This window comes from Anticarsia gemmatalis, chromosome 14 (assembly GCF_050436995.1).
Source record: "Anticarsia gemmatalis isolate Benzon Research Colony breed Stoneville strain chromosome 14, ilAntGemm2 primary, whole genome shotgun sequence".
NCBI classification, from domain to species: domain Eukaryota; kingdom Metazoa; phylum Arthropoda; class Insecta; order Lepidoptera; family Erebidae; genus Anticarsia; species Anticarsia gemmatalis.
The window spans coordinates 7,015,044-7,036,217 of record NC_134758.1 but is presented as its reverse complement, the minus strand read 5'-3'; the positions used below and the strand labels follow the sequence as shown (position 1 = coordinate 7,036,217).

The 21,174-nt window shown below is 33.5% G+C and overlaps 6 protein-coding genes across 6 annotated transcripts; 2 read left to right on the top strand and 4 right to left on the bottom strand.

Annotated features, from left to right (window-relative positions):
* Positions 1-117: 117 nt before the first annotated feature.
* On the bottom strand, positions 118-1,477 carry ZC3H3 (Zinc finger CCCH domain-containing protein 3). Its single transcript, XM_076122979.1, has one exon. It carries the CDS (start codon positions 1,475-1,477, stop codon positions 137-139), a length of 1,341 nt encoding a protein of 446 aa, XP_075979094.1. The 3' UTR covers positions 118-136.
* On the bottom strand, positions 1,477-3,765 carry LOC142978505 (U6 snRNA phosphodiesterase 1). Its single transcript, XM_076122980.1, has 5 exons — positions 3,528-3,765; positions 2,671-2,813; positions 2,397-2,580; positions 1,867-2,029; positions 1,477-1,661 (listed from the first exon to the last, which is right to left on the bottom strand). Exons 1-5 carry the CDS (start codon positions 3,608-3,610, stop codon positions 1,479-1,481), a joined length of 756 nt encoding a protein of 251 aa, XP_075979095.1. The 5' UTR covers positions 3,611-3,765; the 3' UTR covers positions 1,477-1,478.
* Positions 3,766-4,011: 246 nt separating this feature from the next.
* On the top strand, positions 4,012-7,051 carry ecd (ecdysoneless cell cycle regulator). The gene is made up of 3 exons (XM_076123139.1): positions 4,012-4,393; positions 5,131-5,333; positions 5,667-7,051. Exons 1-3 carry the CDS (start codon positions 4,195-4,197, stop codon positions 6,939-6,941), a joined length of 1,677 nt encoding a protein of 558 aa, XP_075979254.1. The 5' UTR covers positions 4,012-4,194; the 3' UTR covers positions 6,942-7,051.
* A 156-nt stretch (positions 7,052-7,207) lies between these two features.
* Positions 7,208-9,889, bottom strand: Dhrs4 (Dehydrogenase/reductase 4). The gene is made up of 6 exons (XM_076123143.1): positions 9,655-9,889; positions 8,996-9,173; positions 8,819-8,896; positions 8,434-8,580; positions 8,028-8,162; positions 7,208-7,755 (listed from the first exon to the last, which is right to left on the bottom strand). The coding sequence occupies exons 1-6, from the start codon at positions 9,789-9,791 to the stop codon at positions 7,585-7,587; spliced, it is 846 nt and encodes a 281-aa protein (XP_075979258.1). The 5' UTR covers positions 9,792-9,889; the 3' UTR covers positions 7,208-7,584.
* A 725-nt stretch (positions 9,890-10,614) lies between these two features.
* On the top strand, positions 10,615-15,805 carry oxt (Xylosyltransferase oxt). The gene is made up of 4 exons (XM_076123138.1): positions 10,615-11,397; positions 11,543-11,685; positions 11,961-12,118; positions 12,515-15,805. Exons 1-4 carry the CDS (start codon positions 10,799-10,801, stop codon positions 14,321-14,323), a joined length of 2,709 nt encoding a protein of 902 aa, XP_075979253.1. The 5' UTR covers positions 10,615-10,798; the 3' UTR covers positions 14,324-15,805.
* A 440-nt stretch (positions 15,806-16,245) lies between these two features.
* RecQ4 (RecQ4 helicase) lies at positions 16,246-20,540 on the bottom strand. Its single transcript, XM_076122889.1, has one exon. The coding sequence runs from the start codon at positions 20,363-20,365 to the stop codon at positions 16,493-16,495; it is 3,873 nt and encodes a 1,290-aa protein (XP_075979004.1). The 5' UTR covers positions 20,366-20,540; the 3' UTR covers positions 16,246-16,492.
* Between the last annotated feature and the right edge of the window lie 634 nt (positions 20,541-21,174).

Genomic DNA, 21,174 nt, shown 5'->3' with positions numbered 1-21,174 from the left:
TGCCCAGGTGGCATGTACCGGTCTCTCTTATGGGCTCCTGTAATGGTACCGACAACATTATTGGGGTGAGGTTTTTCATAATCATTATGGTTGGCTTAGAAAAATAAAAAAGGCAAGTATTACTTAAAAAAATATATTATAGTTGGATAAACGATGGCAATGTACCTAACTTACACCTCGTGGGTTTAATGATGTCACAGGTTTCAGTTTCATTCAAGTCATTTGCATTTTCTTGATAATATCTATGATCAGACTTATCATTATTATCCGTAGGCGCAGAACTTGTATTCTTTTCTTTTTCTTTATGATCGCCACAAATTACAGTTTTGTTTTGAACTTTATTGTAATTTCTTTTCGATGTTAAGGACGATCGTTTTAAAGTCCCTTTCCTCTCTTCATTTTGCATAACGTGTCGTTGTGAACATTTGCTGCCTTTCTCGCAATATCCTTTAAGAAAATCTGGACAGATTTTAACCGTTTCGCTTAATTTTACATGCAAGTAAGGGCAGTCGGATTTTGTGCAATTTCCTTGTAAATAAAAGTAACAAGTAGGCATCTTCTTTGTAGTTAAATCGTGTGAAAGCAAACAATCTTTATCATGACAAAGTCCTTTTAAAAATTTTCGACAAATGGATACATGTTTTTTATCATGCAGAAACTCGCATTTTCCACGACTTTTTCTCAAACATCTTCCAAATTTTCGGAACAATGGACATGGTATGTTGTTTTTCTTAAAATTTCCTTTAATTTTTCCTCTCAGTTGATTGAGCACAGGCTTTCCAGGCGAATCAATACTTGATCTTATTTTACTTTTATCGACAGCAACTTTAGCGCCACTGTTACGATATATCAATCTGCTGCGACTAAAGGTTGAAGAACTCACACATATTTTATTACTTGTTACTCGATTATTAGATCTGGCACTATCTATTGAAGGATACTTATTTAACTTTTTTACATTATCGAGATTCTTTTTGATGTCTTTTAGTGGTATAGATTTATATTTGTTAATTTGAATGGTGTTTTTAACTTGACCAATCACTGCTTCTTGTGGAACCTGACGTGTTACTTGACTTGTACTTTGTCTAACTAAACTGTAACGTGAATTTGCAAATGGCACTGTCAGTTGATTTTTCTCAGTTTCAGTTGTGGAGTCTTCACAAGAATAGGCATTAGATTGATTCACAACTGTGTTTTGCAAAAAATAATTATCATTGTGAGTTGGTATTTGCATTTCATCAGGGTAACTATTAGTTTTTACGAAATTAGGATTTACATAAATTCTAGGTTTGTTATGGGCGTTGCTCTGAACATTAGATAGGAGATGTGAAAATTTAGGATTTACGTGCATTACTGCACTACTAGAATATTTACTTCCTTGAGGTTTATTAAAATTAGGGTTGACATATACTTTGTTCTTTGTTTGGTCTACAACACTATCCTCTAACATTCTTACAAAATTATTATAAGACGCCATATCAAGTTAATGTATATTGAAAATATTTGTTCCCAACTTTGCAACTTATTGTCTCAACAAAGATGTTTTTAAGGGAATTTTCAGTCTCTTGAAACAAAATCTCATTCAAAGATTCTATAATATTATTAAGCTCCGTTTTTTTATTTCCTTTTACCCACAAAACGCTCATGTGAAAAGATGGGTCCTGGAACAGAAGAAGGAATTTTGACTTTGAATTTAATTTAATTTATATATTCTAAAAATAAAACTAGATTAAGAGATAGTTAAACTTCACCTTTTTTAAATCAAGTTAACTCACAAAGTTTGCTTTACATGGGTCTTTAACGTCGTGAGTACTTTCTGATTTGTCGAGTATAACCATTGTAACAGTCAAAGGGTTAAACACTTACTTCATAAAATGTAGGCAACTGATATTCTTCAAAAGCTTGATCCACTTTCTTAGATATAACTTTCAAAAATTTATGAGTGAATGGATCTACATCTAAAGAAATAAAGGTCCTTGAATTTTCCTCGTTACAATACACTTTAACCGCTGCAAAGCCGAGATCAAAACTGAAATGATAACAAATAAAGTCTAAGTTAAGATACAGAAAGCAGACACAATTGTAAAACTTTGGGTAGCTAAGCATTTTAAATAGGTTATACCAGTGCAGATTTGTGGTCAGTGAAAGCAACTATTGCCTATCTATTGAATTACCCTTTTATTATGATTAACAATGATTGAAACTCATTACTGAATATTTACCCTTACTAATCTGGAAATTCAGTTTCCCCTTATTCTATATGAGCCTGCATTGTTTTTTTCAGTTTATAATAGCCTGAAGTACTACTTATTGTACATAGTGCACAATAATACAAAGGTAAGTAAGAAAAAATTATGACATAGGAAAAGTATAATAGTAATAGGATAGGGACATACCTCTTGATATTATTAAAACTTGATTGTAGTGATGTACGAAATGACGATATCAAATGATACTTCAATACAACAGTCATAGACAAACTGATATGGAAATCATTACACTTTTGACAAGATTCAACTACAGACAGTATCTTTTCTTGCAGTTTGTCAAGAAGATCATGTAAGGCATCTGATTCTAAATCTGAAACAAAGATTATATTCAGAAAAACTTCATTAAACTTCCAATAACAATCATATAAATTGTAAAAATAAAGATAAATATGTTACATACATTGTATAAATACAAATGTGGCCCAATTTCCCCTTACATGAGGAAATGAACGAATTCTGCCATCATGAAGCTGTGGATCATCTTGATGCTCATATACAGGCACCACTGCCACTTTACTCAGGTTGGGTGTGGGAAGCTTTGTTCTGTAACACAAAAAAATTATAAAATTCTGTCTCAATAAAGTAAATAATCATAAACTTAGTTTAAAAAAATATATTTGTCATTTGTAACAACACATATTTTTCTAGAACTGTATACCTATATACAATTTTCACATTTCAAGTGTCAATAAAAATACTTAAAAGTTTGCACAATCTGTACTACTACTTGATGACTCTCCCGCAGCTGAATAATACATTTTGGGAGATATATTTTTATAACACCCAGTCATTCTGGATCAAAGCTGTATGCTAAACAGTTGGGGTATCTCGAAAATAAATTCAGTTGTCCATTTCATAGATTTACTTTTTTAAATAACAATTAGAAACTTGGAACTCAGACACTAAAAATTGTGTCAATAAATCGCCAAAATTAAACCAAAATTAATTAAACCTACATAAACAAATTGTTACTAAAGTTGGAACTTCCAGAAATACATAGCCTAAACCACGGATGTAAATTATTATTATAAAATCGTCATACAGCTAATATAATCGCTACACTAGTAAAATTGCTAAGTGATTTGATGAAGTGTGAGCTTCAGAGCGAATGGGTTTTGAATAAGAAAACATGAAATTATCATGTGATTGCAGTAGGCGACATTAGTATTTTTTTATTTCGGTCTACAAGCCTTTCAATTATCATGTATTTAGTACAAATAACTCGATACTTTGAATAGATTTTTTGCTTTTACCTACCTCATGCATCCAATGTTATCAAATTCACTGTCACTATCGTCCGAGTTTGATCCGTATTCACTTATATAAGCCAAAGCTGACATTGGAATTTAAAGTACATATATAGATGATCGTGATAGTCAATTATTTGTCGGATTAATAATATTCATAAGAAATTATTTTTCTGTATCAAGATAACAAATAATCCACGATTGAACATCTGTCATTGCCAGCTGTCAGTGTCACTACTCACTAATGACACTAATGTCACTGTCACTGCCTGCGTCAACGAAAAGGTGTCTATGGTAACGGATGCCGAAATATTAAAAGGCACCTAGAAACGCCTAGAATTATCACAAAACATGAATACCGCAGATAAACTTAACTATAATGTACCTAATAAATATTTTTAATTATTAAATTCTATCTACTAAGCTGCGAAGCCATAAGCATTACGACAGCGTTTGGGTAGCAACACTGATGTCGAGTGTCTAATAGTCTTGTCTATGATCCATGTCAAACAAAACTCAAAACTGTCAAGTTAAACTGTCACATTGTCTTAAACTGGTATAAATATTACTCCAACGCGGTATTTGTATATCGACGATTATAATATTAAATTGTATGACATGTAGATTTTATGCATGTTTAATAATTACCAAAAAGTCTGTTGACAATCATTACAAAAATGGCAAGTAATAAGATAACTTCACAATCGGAGGATACAATTCAGTGCTTATTTTTTCCGGTGTCTCTCGGATCTGATATTTCAGCGTGGAAAGAATTGTGTTTACAAATTAATAGCACCATAGAACAACTGTCTTGTGATTACATTTGGCAAAGAGATGAGTTTAAAGTGTTTATTCCTGTGGAGCACAATGATGCAGGTGAGTTTCGACTCCTGTGGTCTTATCAGTCGTTTATGCACATGGCATTATTTACTATAAAACACATCAATGTTCTTTATAACCATTTAAAATCTAAATAACTTAATAATTAACAATCAGTTAAATAAGCCATTGTGTTGTTGACTGTGACACTATTACATTTGTAACTATGTACAATCTCTATCTATACTTATTACTTATCTATACTAATATTATAAAGCTGAAGAGTTTGTTTGTTTGTTTGTTTGTTTGTTTGTTTGAACGCGCTAATCTCAGGTTCTACTGGTCCGATTTGAAAAAATCTTTCAGTGTTAGATAGCCCATTTATCGAGGAAGGTTATAGGCTATATAACATTACGCTACGGCCATTAGGAGCGGAGTAGCAACGAAAAATGTTACAAAAACGGGGAAAATTATGTGACGCAAGCGAAGTTGCGCGGGTCAGCTAGTAATATTATAAAGCTGAAGAGTTTGTTTGTTTGATTGTTTGTTTGTTTGTTTGAACGCGCTAATCTCAGGAACTACTGATCCGATTTGAAAAATTCTTACAGTGTTAGATAGCCTATTTATTGAGGAAGGCTATAGGCTATATATCGTCACGCTACGACCAACAGGAGCGGAGTAGCAACAAGAAATGTTACAAAAACGGGGAAAATTATGACGCATTCTCTCTTATGTGACGCAAGCGAAGTTGCGCGGGTCAGCTAGTGTATTATAATATTAATGAATTTTTTTAGAGTCCCCATTCCATCTATGCAGTGCAACAAATTTTGGTGATAACATAGAAGATGAGTGGTTCATTGTACATATTGTGTTGGAAATATCAAAAATATACAAAGATGTAATTATTCAAATAACGGACAATGATGGGGACTTTCTCCTAATCGAAGCTGCAGATCATTTGCAGGCTTGGGCAAATCCAGAAAATACTGAAAATAGAGTAAGTAACTTGTTTGTTCTTAAATATCATTAATGGAATTAAAGTTTACTTGTTAAAACACCTTCCTTTCTGCAACTTAGGTAATATTTTTGCACCCTACAGACCAGTAGCCCATTGTATACAATTATTATGTCAATGTCCAGTTACATCCAGCATTCATTGTAATATTTAAATATTCCATCTAAATATCATATTTTTTTCAAGTCATTTGCAATGTTGTAAAGTTATGGCGGTAATTTAACAATATCCTTTATATCTATCCTGGTACCACAGTATCATGATGATTTATCATTTAGTTTCTTTGTAACTAATTTATATTATTTTCTGTTCTAGGTTTTTATTTATAACAACCACATACATATAATTCCACCAGGAGTGGCATCAATAGAGGAGAAACTAGATATAAGTACTGCCTTGAGTATTATAGCTAAGTCACCTGAACTGACTCAAGCTTCTTATGAAATAGAACAGGCAATATTATGCAGAATAGGCAAGTACCCTGAAAAACTAACAGAAATGATGCATACAACACTAGTGAACCTGCCAGTGAAGCTTGCAGCGTTATTGATATTAAAACCTTCACTTATTTCACCGATAGTCAATGCATATTGTAATCATGATGTCATTGATCTAAAGGGTTGTAAAACAGTTGAGTTTGATGACTGTGTAACAATCAAAGTAAAATTCACCAAATTTTTATATGCATCTCTTATGCATTCAAAACTTATCAAGTTGGCTAAACATCAGGTATCTGAAAATGACAAGAAAAGTATTTTGGGCACGAAGTTGATGTGTGGATTTCAGATGATTATGAACAAAGCATCTTCTGACCCATTTTCATCAAAGGACTATCAGAAATTTGTTAGCAATCTGAAAGAGAATGGATATTTCAAAAATAATATAGAAGGGTCTAAAGAGTACTGCCAATTGTTAGAAAATGCAAAAGAATATTTCACAATAACAGAATGTCCAATTAATTCATATCTGTGTCACGAAATAACACAGCTAATGTCATCAAATGACTTCATATCCATAAAGAAATCTGTACGAGATAAACATGTTCCTGAACCTGAATACACAGGAGATAGTGAAGAATGGTTAAATATAAATCCTGATCATTTAAATGAATTACTTTTGTCTCGTTATGGCAAAACATCCAAGTTGAAGAACAATGATGTTATATCATCTCAAGCGGTAGCTACTGAATTATCATCATTTCTGAAACAAACATCAGATTTTGAAGGTATAGAATGTACCGATGACAAGTCTGAAGATGATGTTATAGACTTTGAATCAGATCAGTTTATGTCTTGTATAGAAAAAATGTTGAATATAATAAGCTTGGGTGAGCATAATGCTAACAGTGCGGACAGTGATGAAGACTCGGACGACATGATGAACTATGAGGTTGAAAGTGACGATTGTGACGAAGAATTAAGAGAAAAACTGCAGGGTCAAGAAAACTTGCATGATAGTAAAACTATAATGGCAAATATGATACAGAGTATGAAAGAGGAGAAAGCATCAACAGGACCAACAAGTAATTTATTGAAATCAGTGGGTGTACATAAAGCAGATATAATAGATTCTGATGATGATGTTGATTGATCACAATTATTAGTTATTTATGGATACTTATTAGGTAATTATTTAGTGATGCTCTTAGGAGCGATAGAAGTAATCTACATTATGTAGTTATTGGTAATAATAAGAATAATTTCCAATGGCCCCACAATAACTCGTTTTTAAATAGTATTATGAAAATTGTTACAAGCCACAAGCTGCTCACAGCTAACAATGAGAATAATGGTACTATTATTCACTTGGCAAGTGTAACAATATTTTAACAAAAACAGGTTATTAAAACAAAGTAAAAAATTAACAAAAAGTTTTTAATTATTAACATGTTATTATCACTGTTTATCCATTATGTTTTGTATCATAATTATACTCTCAAGTCAGTTACATTCACATATAAAAATTACCCCTTAACCATTACCATTCACCTCTTATATACAACTTCGCTTTTTACTAACTCAGCCTCAATCAAAAATATCCCACGCATTTTAGCTGAACATGAAGGTCCAACGTTATCAAAAACACCGTTAGACTAACTTGTAAAAATCTTCTCTGTAAAACCCCTAATAATAATAAATTCACGCTTATATTCCGTAGGGGTAAGCAGAGACCAAAGAACGCTACTTGCTATAATCCCTGATCTCTACAAATCATCCCTTAAGATCCGTGTGGTTTAAAGATGAGCGAATGCTCCACCTGCTGTGACAATGGTTTCTCCAGTAATGTAACTCGCATCATCCGAAGCGAGGAAAGCCACAGTACTCGCAATCTCTGAAGGTTTTCCAAATCTCTTCATGGGCACTATTGACAAACTTTTTTCTGCGCCGGCTTCGGAGCTTGTTATCTTAAAAATACAGTAAAAGAGGTCACAAATTTTGACAGTAATTTAAGTATTTAACTGTGGGAGGAAGTGATCTAAAATCGATTATTTTTGGGAAAAACCTAGGATACGATGCGAAGAACCTACGAATTTAAATTTCCAATCATCAAACAAAATTAATTTTAAATTCTACGACGAAGACATACCTACATAAATAAGACGATTCCTAAGATAAGATTACGGGAAGTTGTTTCAAGCAGATAGTGATAGATAGCGGAATAATAATATATACTTACGGCAGACGCAAACTTTGTGGCAACTATTCCAGGAGCTACACAATTTACTCTTATGTTATCATGAACTACTTCTGTAGCTATGGCTCTTGTTAGTCCCAGCAAAGTCGTCTTGCTCACACTGTAAGGACCTAGAGGCTAAAAAATTTAATACACATTATACATTTTTGACAAATAAATACGGCCTCTACTCCCGCAATTAGGGACAGAAACATTCGACCATTTACATTGGAGGCCAATGTATAGACCACTCGGCTTAAGATTGTTCTTTAAACCCAACTAGGTACCTATGATGTCATTAGCGTACGGGGCCTAATTTGACTTCCCAAAACGAATATAAAAATTGAGAGGGATTAAAAATGTTTACTGCCTACATACAAGACACGGATTATTAGGTACAAATACTTACTTCCATTGGTTGATAGCCAGCTATCGACGAAATAAACACAATATTGCCTCCTCCTCTTTTAACAAGTTCGGGATACGCTTCCTTCGCTAAGAGCCAGGAGGATTTAACATTTATCTCGAATATTTTATCCCAAACATTTTCGTCTGTCTGCAAAAAGAAAAACGCAATTTAAAAAAAAAACATTTTTGTAAGTTATGTTCAGAGTAAAATTCAGGTTCGAATATTGAATATTTACTAATGCATTCCTAGAAATAGGCAGGGGTGCACTATGGTGGGAGCGCTCGCTCTACTCACAATCGTTGCAAGCAGAGCGTTTGCTTATGTTAAAAACCAAACAAAATATGCAATCAATTATGTATAATAATAAATTATGACCTCTACATACCTCAAGAATTGGCGATACACCTGGATTAACTGCGGCATTAGACACGAGAATATCAAGGCCTCCAAATTTGCTGTTGGCCTACAATTAAAATCAGAATTTTAATTAGGTACTTCAATCGCCGTAAGGGACATGGTTTTTCCATCTATTATTAAAATAAATTTATAGGTAGGTACTTACAGCATCGAACAGTTTTTTTCTTTGTTCAGCATTGCCTACATGGCATACAACTCCTTCCACGGTAATACCATCATCGCGCAAACTTTTTACTGCTTTCTGTACATTATTTTCTTTTCTGCTGCTTATAACAATCGACGCTCCTTCATTTCCTAATCTCTGAGCTATGGCAAAACCAATTCTGCAAATAATTTTACAACATTATAGGCACATATTTCAGGCGTACCTATTTTAACACAAGAAATTCATAGTCCTATATTCGTTTAATATTAAGTAGGTATGTACTTAGGCTACTAGAGCTGCCGGGTTTGAGGTGGCATTTACCGGTTGGAATAATGCAAGTGCGGGGTTCGAGCGAGAACCTTAACATGAACTTCTAGTAAGTAAAACCTTTCGTTTACTTTAGTTAACTTCAAATTCGTAAGACTTAAAAATACCGCTTAAATGAAAATAAACAAAGATGAACTTTGTTCACCCGGTCAAACTTCGTTGATCAAAACATGAAATAGGTACAAGATAACAAACTATCATAAAACTTGGCGAGATAGATACCTACCTAATAATAGAAAAAAATACGTCAGGGTTTTACTCCTTTTAACGTTTAATAAAAGTCGTAATACCTATTACCTAAATAATGACATTACATAAATATTTTAACTCACCCATCGGTCGACGCTGTAATAATAGCAACCTTTCCTTTAAGTCTCCCATTGCTAATATTGCGAGCGCTTATACTATGTGCATATGGGGTAATCTTCATAAAAGAAGTAGAATTGAGCATTTTTGATGTCATAAACATTTTATTTATAATTAAAAAAAAACAATACAACTGTGTTTTTAACACCTAATTTAATTGCAATGCAACTTGTGTCAAGTATGAAACTGCCAAGATAATAGCAATTGACTAACCATTTTTTTATGATAAGAGCAGTAAAAAAACCATTTCAATATGTACCAAACCAATCATTAAGCACCTGCACATACTGATAAAAAATAATATAGATTGCGGCCACTGCGCCGAATCGTCAAGAAATCTGCATCAAATGCACGTTCGTTATCATGCCTTTATGGATAAAGACGCGTGTACTTAGCTAAGAATTTCTTACATATCATCATTTTAATTTCGCATTCCCCGAACCCACATTTTTTTAAGAGGATAAATTGTAAGCCGTCGGTTTGTTTTACGTACTTTAGTACATTAATACATTCTAAACTATTTATTTAAACTTAGGTACCTACCTAGGAATTTCGAATTATTTATGATTATGTTCGATACCCTGGGTATACCTATTTTTGTTAATTTTAGTGGCAGCACTGCTGTGCTGAATTTGCCATAGAGGTATTTTGCGTAGATGTGCTATAGATTTCAAACCTTTTCATACTTTTAATCTGGAATTGATAAATTAATATAAAAATATTAATGTCTCGGTTTTGAACTTCTCTAAATCTTAATTTAAGTGATTTATGCGTCAACACACATTAATCATTTAAATCTTATTAAGTTTCCTGTCGTCCTTGAACAAGGTAAGTGTTTTATAAAAATTCAAAGATGCTAGGTACGTCTTTATCAGGATATTATGTTTAGGTATAGCATATCTTTGTGTTTACTAGTTCTATGATCTTGACTGTCGGATTGACAGTGACTGTCAGTGTCAGCTGTCAGTGACACGGTTATCAGTGGATATGTTTATAACCTAAAAATAGACAATGTAGGCATTTATTAATTTTGTTTAAATAATCTGCTGAAGTAAGATTATGTAGCTATATTACTACAATATTTTATATTCATAGACATATAAAATTGAGATGGCGATTTCTTTCCGAAGAATATATTACAAGTATACAAAGTGCTTGGTGATAACAGTATTACTTGCTTTTTTTATACATATCTTTATTGCATTAAGTTTTTTTCCATCTGTAAATGATAATTTACTAAAAAATAGTCACTATGCATCGAACGTGCGACAAGCAGATAGTGAAGTATCAGCTCGAAAAAATAATTTTGGGTTTGGTGATGATGAAGACCTACAGTCTATAAATACTCGAAATATAAATAAAGTATCAGCACATCTAAGATTGGAAGAATTGGATTTCAAACCTCCGTGTGAAATAAAAAGTAGAGAGGCTATATCTGCGATACATCGAGCTAAAACGCAAAATTGCAAACAACAAATTGTAAATAAAACTTGTCTTATACAAAGTGGAAACTTCTATTCTGAGACTCTACCTAATTACTGCCTTCACGGGGAAACAAAGTATGGTCGACATTTAGGATGTTATGCTGATGAGAAGAAGATGAGACTGTTATCAGGATTTTATGGCAACTATGCAAATACAAATTCTCCATCTTCTTGTTTGGATATTTGTATACAAGCTGGTTTCATGTATGCCGGAGTGCAATATGCGTAAGTTTAGTTAGTTAAAAAACCCATTAACTATACATGCGGGGTTTAATACCTAACAAAAAAATTTAAATTTGTATCCCAATCTCTATGATATTAAAATTTGATTTTTACAAACGTATACCTATTTTTTTTTTCTCTGTTACAGATCTGAATGCTTTTGTGGTGAAAATAAGCCTCTAGAATCATCTGCCATTGCAAAAAACTTATGTGATATGAAGTGTCCTGGAGATTCAACACAATATTGTGGAGGATATTTTACTATGAATGTCTATGAAACTGGCCTTGCTAGTAAGTTTAATTATAATTTATTACACACTTGCTATATGACTGACTTTTTTTATATGACTGGCTTTGACCAGGGCATTATAAAAATTGTATTATACACTTTTAAGACAATGAAAAAATATATATTTATATAGTTTTAGATTAACCCAAGGGTTAATTAAAAATAAAACAAAAATATAGTACCTAATCATAATCAAGCAGATTTATAGTTGATTAGTGTTGCTGCTTTTTTATGGTATATTGCATCAATTAATATGAATTTTTTATCATTTTTACAGAATTCACACCAAGGATACCAAATACATCAAGTACTCAGAAAGATACAGTAAAAATAGTGTTCCTGTTGACTTTAAATGGAAGAGCATTAAGACAAGTTCATAGATTAATTAACACTTTGTATAAGAGTAATCACTACTTTTATATTCATGTAGATAAGGTGGGTGATGTCAACATTTATTTTTCTTAATATTACTTTTTTGTCAAGTTAATTGGTAACTTTAACTACTCATACATTTTGTATTTAAAAATAGACAAACTCCCGCAATCTTGCTTTGACTCCTTCCTACCCGAGATTCGGCTCTGACAGCTTGGTCATTCGACCAGAAGACCTTGTACGATAGTTGCATTCACTAACTATATGTCTGGGAAGCATTGCTCTCATGATAACTCATCTTAAACCCCTGAAAAACGATAAGTTTATTCATAATTACAGTCAACTCAACTCAGTAGCCACAGTGGCACTAGTGCAAGTTTCCCTTACTTTGCAAGTTGCAACATCTGCTGTCTATAATTCCATTTCACTGCATTTAATTAACGTTTTTATCTGTTTCAGCGTCAAGATTATTTACATAGAAAACTATCAGTGTTAGAAAAGCAATTTTCTAACATCAAGCTAGCAACTAAAAGATATTCCACAATATGGGGTGGAGCATCATTGTTGAAAATGTTACTGACCTCTATGAAAGACTTCATGTCACTTGGCTGGCAATGGGATTTCGTAATTAACTTAAGTGAAAGTGATTTTCCTATTAAGTCATTAGAAGAATTAGAAAACTTTCTTTCTGCAAATAAGGGTCTTAACTTTGTGAAGTCACATGGACGCGAAGTGCAGCGATTCATAAAGAAACAAGGTTTAGATAAAACATTTATTGAGTGTGACACACATATGTGGCGCGTCGGCGAAAGAAAGTTGCCGCGCGGAATAGTAATTGACGGCGGCAGTGATTGGATTGCGTTATCGCCAGAATTCGTTACATATGTAACAGGAAAACAAGATGAGCTATTGGCTGGTTTGGATATCATATTTCAGCACACTTTATTACCAGCCGAATCCTTCTTTCACACTGCTTTAAGGAATTCACACTTTTGTAATACATATGTGGACAATAATTTACATGTCACAAATTGGAAAAGAAAATTAGGTTGCAAATGTCAGTATAAACATGTAGTAGATTGGTGTGGATGTTCTCCTAACGACTTTCGAACTGAAGACTGGCCCAGGATTCAAAATACACAGGACCGACAATTGTTTTTTGCGAGAAAATTCGAACCTATTATAAATCAAGAAATAATTAATAGAGTAGAACAACATATAGGATTTAAGGATCACTACTTGGTACATAATTTGGAAGCATATTGGCAGAGCATTTATAATATTGAAGATCTAACAGCCAGTTCAGATGATATCATACTAACACATGCTGGAAGTATTGTTCGACTGAATGCTAAGATTTTATTAGAAGAAGGCTGTCAGATAGAACCTGAAGAAATCATTGAAATAAGCTCCTATAACTATGCAGATGTTTATAAAGGAAATCTTATATTGCACAAGGCAATCATTCATGATCACATAGAAATATTGATTGAAACTTGGTATAAACCAAAAAAACATATGGAATTAAACTTTGAAAGCCCATATGCAGACAATATTAAAATGTTTAAAGTTAGTTCTGAATATGATCAGAAGGAAATGACATTCAGAAACTTAGCAAATATTCTAGGACCTTTATCAGAACCAGTGCTTTATTATCAATTCGCATCACAAATAGATAAGAAAAGCGAAAATTTAACTATAATTTGGCTAGATCCAGCTGGAGCGATCGGTGATGTCAATGGCATTCATGTAGACGAAAACAACCTTACTAATTTTATTAAACCAAATTTAAAAGTACCACTGTTACCAGGAGTGTGGAAAGTAGGCTTATTTGAACAAAATAGATTAATAGTATCTACTAAGTTTTTAATATCACCATTAGAGTATTTCTCAGGTAAAGAGTTATCACACCAAGAATCTGATATAATTCATAGTGGATCTCAAAATTCTTATAAAAACTATTCAAATCTTAAGCCAAAGAACTTTTTACCTGACCAGCAAGAGAGTATATTGTTACACAAAATATCTTTTTCTAATATTCAAAGAATAAATCAAGACTTGAGAGAATGGATAGATGGACTAAGTTCAGATTTTTATAATGTTTTAGGGTCATGTATTATGTCTAATAGCGATATTGAAAACAAATTGGCCTGTGGCCATCATACATTTGAAAGTTGTATTTCTACTCAATGGAGTTCATTGTCACCAGATCCTAAAGGGTCAATAGGTAAATTAAATAAAGTAACTGGGCGACTAGAGAGAGTATGACACAGGTATATATTTCGGTTATAATAATGCATAGGTACCTACCTACACAATAGGTAGGTGCGTAATGGAAGGTTTGACCAGAAGACTAAAAACTTCTTGCTAATGCGCAAATATTCTTATTGTAGGATTGTTGTGTAAGAATCATATAAAATTATACATACGCAGAAACTTACTAAAGAATAGCCATTGGCAGTCGTTAGCAGTCGTGGCAGCTATAGATAAACAATTAACGACACATAACATATACCTAGTATACCTACAAGCCAAAATTGTTTTTACTATGCCCTGCTCTAGTCAGTTTCTAACTAATAATGCAGATGAATTTCTGTCAAACACTCAAATTTAGAAATATTTTAATGTAAAGTTGAACAACTAGAAATAATGAGTACAACGTAAGTATTTCAGGATCATAGACAGATGTTGGCAGTTAAGTACTTCACTTTTTAGTGAAACAGTAGTATTTTTCATGATAGTGACCTCCTGTAATCTATATTTAAGTATATTGGTATCAATTCTAAATGTCTTCTTTAACACTCCCGGTGATACTACTAATCCGGGTAACTGTGCAAGCTAACCACGCCACTGCCTTCTAGTATCTATGAGTAACCGTTTCTGAAACACATTGTTGATAGTTAGATGCTTACCTACATATTGTGTAAAAGAAATAATTTTGTTGAATGTTAAAACACTGACAGTGCAAAAGCGGCCTAACCGTAATTTTTTTATAATAAGTTGAATCATACATCACGGCAAAGCACGTTTTGAATCTTGATTAATTTGAAATCTAACGAACCTATTTTTTGTTTATACAATTGTTAATAGGTGGCGCTGTATAAGTTATTTTTGCATTTATTTTTCTCTCTTTAAATTAAGTAGGTAATTGCCTAAACAGCTAAAACCACTTTTGCGCTGACGGCCTGAGAATTATGAGACATGTTGGGACTGTATAATTTGTATACTTAATATTCTTAGGTAAGTAGGTATACCTGTTTAAGACTAGCAAAATCCTCCGCTTGTGTAAGCCTTGTACGAACCGAGCTTCCCAATGTCCGCGTAGTGGGTAAGAGTCGGTTATGTTATTGGATCGCCAGTCCGTAGGCACCTACATACAACAACTGCAGAAGCAGTCTAGCGCTAGTAAAAGCTACGCGTTCATTGGTACTGTTATCCCCGGTTTCTGAGTACATTTAGCGTTTTTTTAATATGATATTTCAACGCTATTGAATAGATAAACTACCGCTAAATGTACCTCAGAAACCGGGGGTTAGTATGTACAAGGCTTTAAATAATAATACTCCGACCTATAACGTATAGTAGGTATTACCTGTACAGTATATTATGTGAATAAATTATTAATTTGGCTCAGCTTTGCCATATTTACCTATAACGATAGCACAGATCAAAATGTATTTTCGCTTATAAATACAACCATGAACATTACCTAATAAAGACTGATAGCACGTGAAACAATTTGAGCATTTTCTCCTGTTTTTCCTTTAAGAACCCAGCCCACACCAAGGAACTGCCTGATAAGCAGATTCTTATTCTTCTTAATATTCTGGGACTCTTGTAGCTCTACGAGAGGACCTGCAACTCTGACTTTTTTTCAAGCAACGTGAGAATATAGGTCCCATCGGAGAAAGGATTAAGTGAGTGTGACCGGATAAAACAACAATACGCGATGGCATGGCAGGCCGCTAATTGCGTGCTACCCCGAAGGGAGAAAAAGGCCGCTTGTTGTAGGTATTTGTTTTTTGCTTTCCGCTTAGTGGCTTGCTGTATTATTTACTATTCAGATACGCCGTTTAAATTAGCTCTAACATTTTAGTTATTCAAGGATTCTATCAGCAGACTCAAAAATAAAAAGACATATACATAATACTAATATGCACGTTAACGATACAGGTATAATAAAACTTCACTTAATGAAGAATAAATATTTTATTAAAAAAGAACACTGATTATATTAATGACATGCGCGAATTAATTTTCACGGGTGTTTACATTTAAGGATTTTTCGAGATTCCCACTAACGTTGACTCCTGATTTGGAATTCGTAATAATTAAACGAAAGCCCTTCACTTTCTTTCCTTACTGGGCACTACTCATTTTTTTTTTCAATTCCATACAACATAATACGAGTATTAACATTCATTTGCTGCACATTTTCTATTTCATTTGAATAATTTGCTGCGTTGCTATTTTGACCAGTCCATTGAAGTCTTCGTGTAAATGGGATCTCCAAAATTTACATCTGCCCCATACTATAGCTGAATAATTAGGAGATGATATACCCTGGAATATTCTTGCTATACTTCTACCAGTGAAATTACAATCTTTATACGCACATATCAAGGCACGAACATCAGATGCGACCCGTTCTGCGTCTAAAGGTCTCTCCTCCAATGTAATGTGATCTGGTAATTTTTCTCTTTCAAAGTAGTTTTTTATAGTACTTTTTAAGTTGTTTGAAGTATTAAGCAGTAATTCTTTAGACATTTGAGTATTTTCTATTGAATAGTTTCCCAAATGATGAAAAGCCATATTACACTCTTCTAATTGATATAATCTTGCTCTTTCTTGAGAGATAACAGTATTATGCAAATCATCCAAAATGCCGTCAAGTTCTGTTGGATTTAAGTCTCCCCTAGCTCTTATTCTAAATCCTAATGTATTAAATTCCACTTTTAAAAAGGATCTTTGCGACACTCCAGTCTCAGTGTTCCATTCTAAATTTTTTAATTGATATTTTGTTACACCACTTTCCCATCCAATAGCGGCTGCAACTTCTATAACATTAAATTCTATAACACTCTTTGTCATTACGTCAGGGTCCTTTTTATTTTCTAATAAAAGCGCCATAGCCAGTGGACGACAAGTCTTCGCAGCGTCATGAATTTTCTGTGATCCTCCATATGACGAAATTTTACAATTTATATAAGCATTGTTAAGAATCTTTATATACTGTTTAGGATGAAGTTCAACATAACATAATAATGTGGCAATATTTTCAGACGGCAAATCCAGCTCTTCAACTGTTGTATCTATAGGAATCCCAACTTCATGTCCATTGCAGCAATTATCTCGAGATGTACTACATTCACAAGAAACAAACACTTTGGCAAGTAATTTTCTAATTGTTGGTCGGTCTATAGAATTAGCATAAATATGCTTTAAAAGTTCGTTCTTATCATTTTGACTATTACTTAGTAGTAAGTGACAATATGCAGGTTTTCCATCACGGCCTGCTCTTCCCACCTCTTGCACATAAGATTCAAAACTACTTGGCATATTATAGTGTATAATGCATCTAATATCCGATTTGTTGATACCCATACCAAATGCAACAGTTGCAACTATTATTCTAAGAGTGCCATCCATAAAATGTTTCTGAATTTTTTTTCTTTGTGAAGCTGACATGCCAGCATGGTATGCTTCTGCTATATAAGACATTCTTTTCCTTTTATTACTTTTACTTTCCATATTAACTTTTCCAGTTTCTTGTAAGCAAGATCTGAGTATTGCAGCAATTCTTTCACATTCATCTCTTCTAATGCAATATACTATAATTGAGTTAAATAATACTATTTCTTCTGAAAACAAATAAGATACAAGAGCCCTATCTTTATCTTTCTCCTTTGAAACTGATAGAAACAGGTTGTCAGGCAAAGCAGGATTTCTTATTACTCCTTGGACACCATCAGGAATATTGATATGACTTATAATGCTTTTGATGGTTGTCTGACTAGCAGTAGCAGTCAAACCCAGTATGCATTTAACATTTAATTTTTCTCTTAGAACACGACAAATCATTAGATAACTGGGTCTGAAGTTATGGCTCCACTGTGATACACAATGTGCTTCATCAATACAAGCGAATGCAATTGGAGGGAGAGACTTAAATAGACCAGATAATCCATTTGAGGAATCACCAGCTACTAGTGCTTCAGGTGATATGAGAAGAATATTTAAAAGTCCCTCTTTTAAATACTGCAAGATTTTCCGTCGTTGGGTCTGTGACTGATTGTTGTGGTAACATCCTGCCTTCAAGAATTCCGGAACATTCATCACTTGGTCTTCCATCAAGGAGACTAATGGGGAGATAACCAATGTTATGCATTTGAAACGTTGACTGTATATATATGCAGGTAGTTGGTAGCACAAGGACTTCCCACCTCCTGTTGATAATAATAGAAGAGTTGACATACCACATAAAATACGCTTGATAGCATTTTCTTGACCAGGCCTAAATGATTCATGTCCAAACATTTGCAGTGTTTTCATGAGATCATTTGATATGTCTTCATCAAAATTTTTATATATTGGCTGTAAACTATCATCACTTTCCCCATTGGATGATTCAGCTAACATTTTCATAAATGAATCCGGGATTTGACTTGGTTCATATATAGACATTTGTAATTGCTCAGTAATAGACTCATTTTGACTATTTGGATCTGATGCATATTTTTGCATATCTTCTAAGGTTGGTGGTTCCACCTCTTTATAGCTCTCCAGTGGTAGAAGTGTTTCGCCTTTGTGTGCTCTGCAGTATCTAGCCATATGACCAGTATCACCACATTTGAAACAGGAAATCTTTCCAGATTCTGGGAACTCCATACCACCATGAAGACTTTTCTTATTCTTCCATTGTTGTTTCTTATACTTAGAAAAGTTTATACTTTTCTTACCCCTTACAAATACTTTTTTCTCTATGTTAATTTTTACAAAATTATCATTCAATGTTCCATGTTTAATTTTGTTTTCTAAACTTTTACTCTCTCCAGAATCGTCAAGCTTATTATGGCTATCAGTAACAGTGATGTTTTTAAGAACATTTGTAATTTGAGTGTGACGGGGCCTGATGTCTTTTTCTAATCCAAAAGGAAGATACTCTCTTATGTCAGGGGGTTCTAATTCTTCACTCAAGTTGTTTTGTTTCTCACACTTACTTACATTTTTCTTGTCAATTAATTGTGGACTGCGGGATGTTTTGTTTTTTCTAGGTCTGGTACTCGTATTTTGATTTACATTATCATTTTCACATCCCGACTGAGGAATTTTGTGTGCTGTGTTATCTAATTTCCTTTTCTTGAGAGCTGGCTTTAATTTCGCAATAACAGTATCTTCATCATCAGATTCACTATTTTCTACGTAGTCACTTTGTTTCTCTGTGGTGTCTTGAACAGTAATATTTCTGAGTCCAAACTTTTTAGGTTCTTTACAAGGTGACTTTTTTGGTATATTAATGCCACTAACTCGATCAAGCCAAGCTGTGTCTACTTGTCTTATAGAAGATTTTGAAGAGCACTCGGATGAGCTAATAGTATAATTAGAAACAGAAATAGATTTACTAAGGATTGATTCAGTAAATGTATTCTGTATGTCAGCCTGTCCTGTAGAAACATTGCCTTCATTGCAACCTATACTCTGACTTATAAAATTGTCAGGACTAAAGTTTTGAGATTCATTGTAGTCAGCTGATTTAGATGTGTGAGCATCTTCATACTCATTTAAATTTTGGCTCATAATATCACAGTAATCAGGTTGAGTATCAGATTTGTTAGGTAATGTTGGTTGGGACTTAATCAATGTCATCTTTCTTGGATTCCTCAGAGAAAACTTTCTACTTTGAAACAGCTTTTTAGACAAATTTTCCGTAAATGGAGTTAAAGTCTTTATATTTTGTTCAATAGTGTCTGCACTTGATAATAACTTTTGCAACTCTTTGCCAGTGGGTAAAGCTGGAAGTTCAATTTGAGGGCTGAGAGGTTCAGTCTCGATGGATTCCATTGGAACAAGTTCCGGCGACAGAATAGCACCGTCGTCGATATCACAGATTGACAGAGAGTTCTCGAGAGCGTTACTTTTAAGTTGAAAGTACTTCTTGTAGGCATATTTAATTTTTGCCGGGGCTTCTTTTATATCAAATTTTGATGGTGTCCTGCTATGCTTTGTTTTAAAATCATTTTCCCATGTTTTGACTATCAATTTGCATTTCACATAGGCTTTGTCCTTCTTGATTGTTTCAATTATATCCATATCTTGCAATTAGGTAAACGTTATCAATAGTAAAAGTATATATATTGCAGTATGAAGTCAGTTATTTCAGCGTTTGTCGCACAATAATGCCCTTTTTCCAGATATTTGATGTGTTGTGCCTCAGTAACTCACATTCCCGCCTTATTCCGTAGACTTATTATGTCAACTGTCAAGTCGTAACATCTGTCTCCCATTTGACAATTCAACTGACAGGTTGCTTAATGTTGCCAACTTAGTATGAATCTTAGTCCTTTCACATGTATAACACACTTGCATTTTGGATGAACGACAAACCGCAGACTAATGCTCATGCCTCTTTTTGTATTTTTATTATTTATTTATGTTATCATCATCTCTTTGTGACTATAGTTCAGTTTTGTGACTCAGCCATTTGGAAGGTTTGGGTGAGGTGTATGTAAACGTTAGCAGTAGAAAGATAGAGAGGTCTTGCTAGATGTTAACTGTTCACTTGTATCCTGAGTGTAGTATTACTGAGCCAGTAAGCCAAAAGCTGGATCGCTTGCTCGTCAATTTTCACTCCGATCAAAACAGTAAATTCCTATTGTGAGAGAACATAGTCTAAACTCTAAAGCAATTCGTCGCCACTACTTCGTTAAACTTACGCGTCTTGCCATTTCAATTTTTTTCTGGACCTGCTAATAAGCAAAATTGTTAAAGCCTAGTGATAAAACCATTACAAATTAAGAAGACGTTTTACCACAGATTTGAACTTTTATTGCCTATTTTAAGTTAAAAACAACTTTACTAATATCTGCGAAAAATAAGTAAGGGTTTAAAAAAAACTAATA

Bases quoted from the DNA above. Each gene is read 5' to 3' on its own strand.
- ZC3H3 (XM_076122979.1), bottom strand. From the start codon at position 1,477: ATGGCGTCTTATAATAATTTTGTAAGAATGTTAGAGGATAGTGTTGTA.
- LOC142978505 (XM_076122980.1), bottom strand. From the start codon at position 3,610: ATGTCAGCTTTGGCTTATATAAGTGAATACGGATCAAACTCGGACGAT. The intron at 2,814-3,527 runs GTAGGTAAAAGC...TTTGTGTTACAG, and splicing joins GATAACATTGGATGCATGAG to AACAAAGCTTCCCACACCCA. The intron at 1,662-1,866 runs GTAAGTGTTTAA...CTTCTGTTCCAG, and splicing joins AGTTGCCTACATTTTATGAA to GACCCATCTTTTCACATGAG.
- ecd (XM_076123139.1), top strand. From the start codon at position 4,195: ATGGCAAGTAATAAGATAACTTCACAATCGGAGGATACAATTCAGTGC. The intron at 4,394-5,130 runs GTGAGTTTCGAC...GAATTTTTTTAG, and splicing joins TGTGGAGCACAATGATGCAG to AGTCCCCATTCCATCTATGC. The intron at 5,334-5,666 runs GTAAGTAACTTG...TTTCTGTTCTAG, and splicing joins CAGAAAATACTGAAAATAGA to GTTTTTATTTATAACAACCA.
- Dhrs4 (XM_076123143.1), bottom strand. From the start codon at position 9,791: ATGTTTATGACATCAAAAATGCTCAATTCTACTTCTTTTATGAAGATT. The intron at 8,163-8,433 runs GTAAGTATTTGT...TAAATTTTTTAG, and splicing joins CTGGCTATCAACCAATGGAA to CCTCTAGGTCCTTACAGTGT. The intron at 7,756-8,027 runs GTAAGTATATAT...TGTATTTTTAAG, and splicing joins CCACAAAGTTTGCGTCTGCC to ATAACAAGCTCCGAAGCCGG.
- oxt (XM_076123138.1), top strand. From the start codon at position 10,799: ATGGCGATTTCTTTCCGAAGAATATATTACAAGTATACAAAGTGCTTG. The intron at 11,398-11,542 runs GTAAGTTTAGTT...TCTCTGTTACAG, and splicing joins TATGCCGGAGTGCAATATGC to ATCTGAATGCTTTTGTGGTG. The intron at 11,686-11,960 runs GTAAGTTTAATT...TCATTTTTACAG, and splicing joins CTATGAAACTGGCCTTGCTA to AATTCACACCAAGGATACCA.
- RecQ4 (XM_076122889.1), bottom strand. From the start codon at position 20,365: ATGGATATAATTGAAACAATCAAGAAGGACAAAGCCTATGTGAAATGC.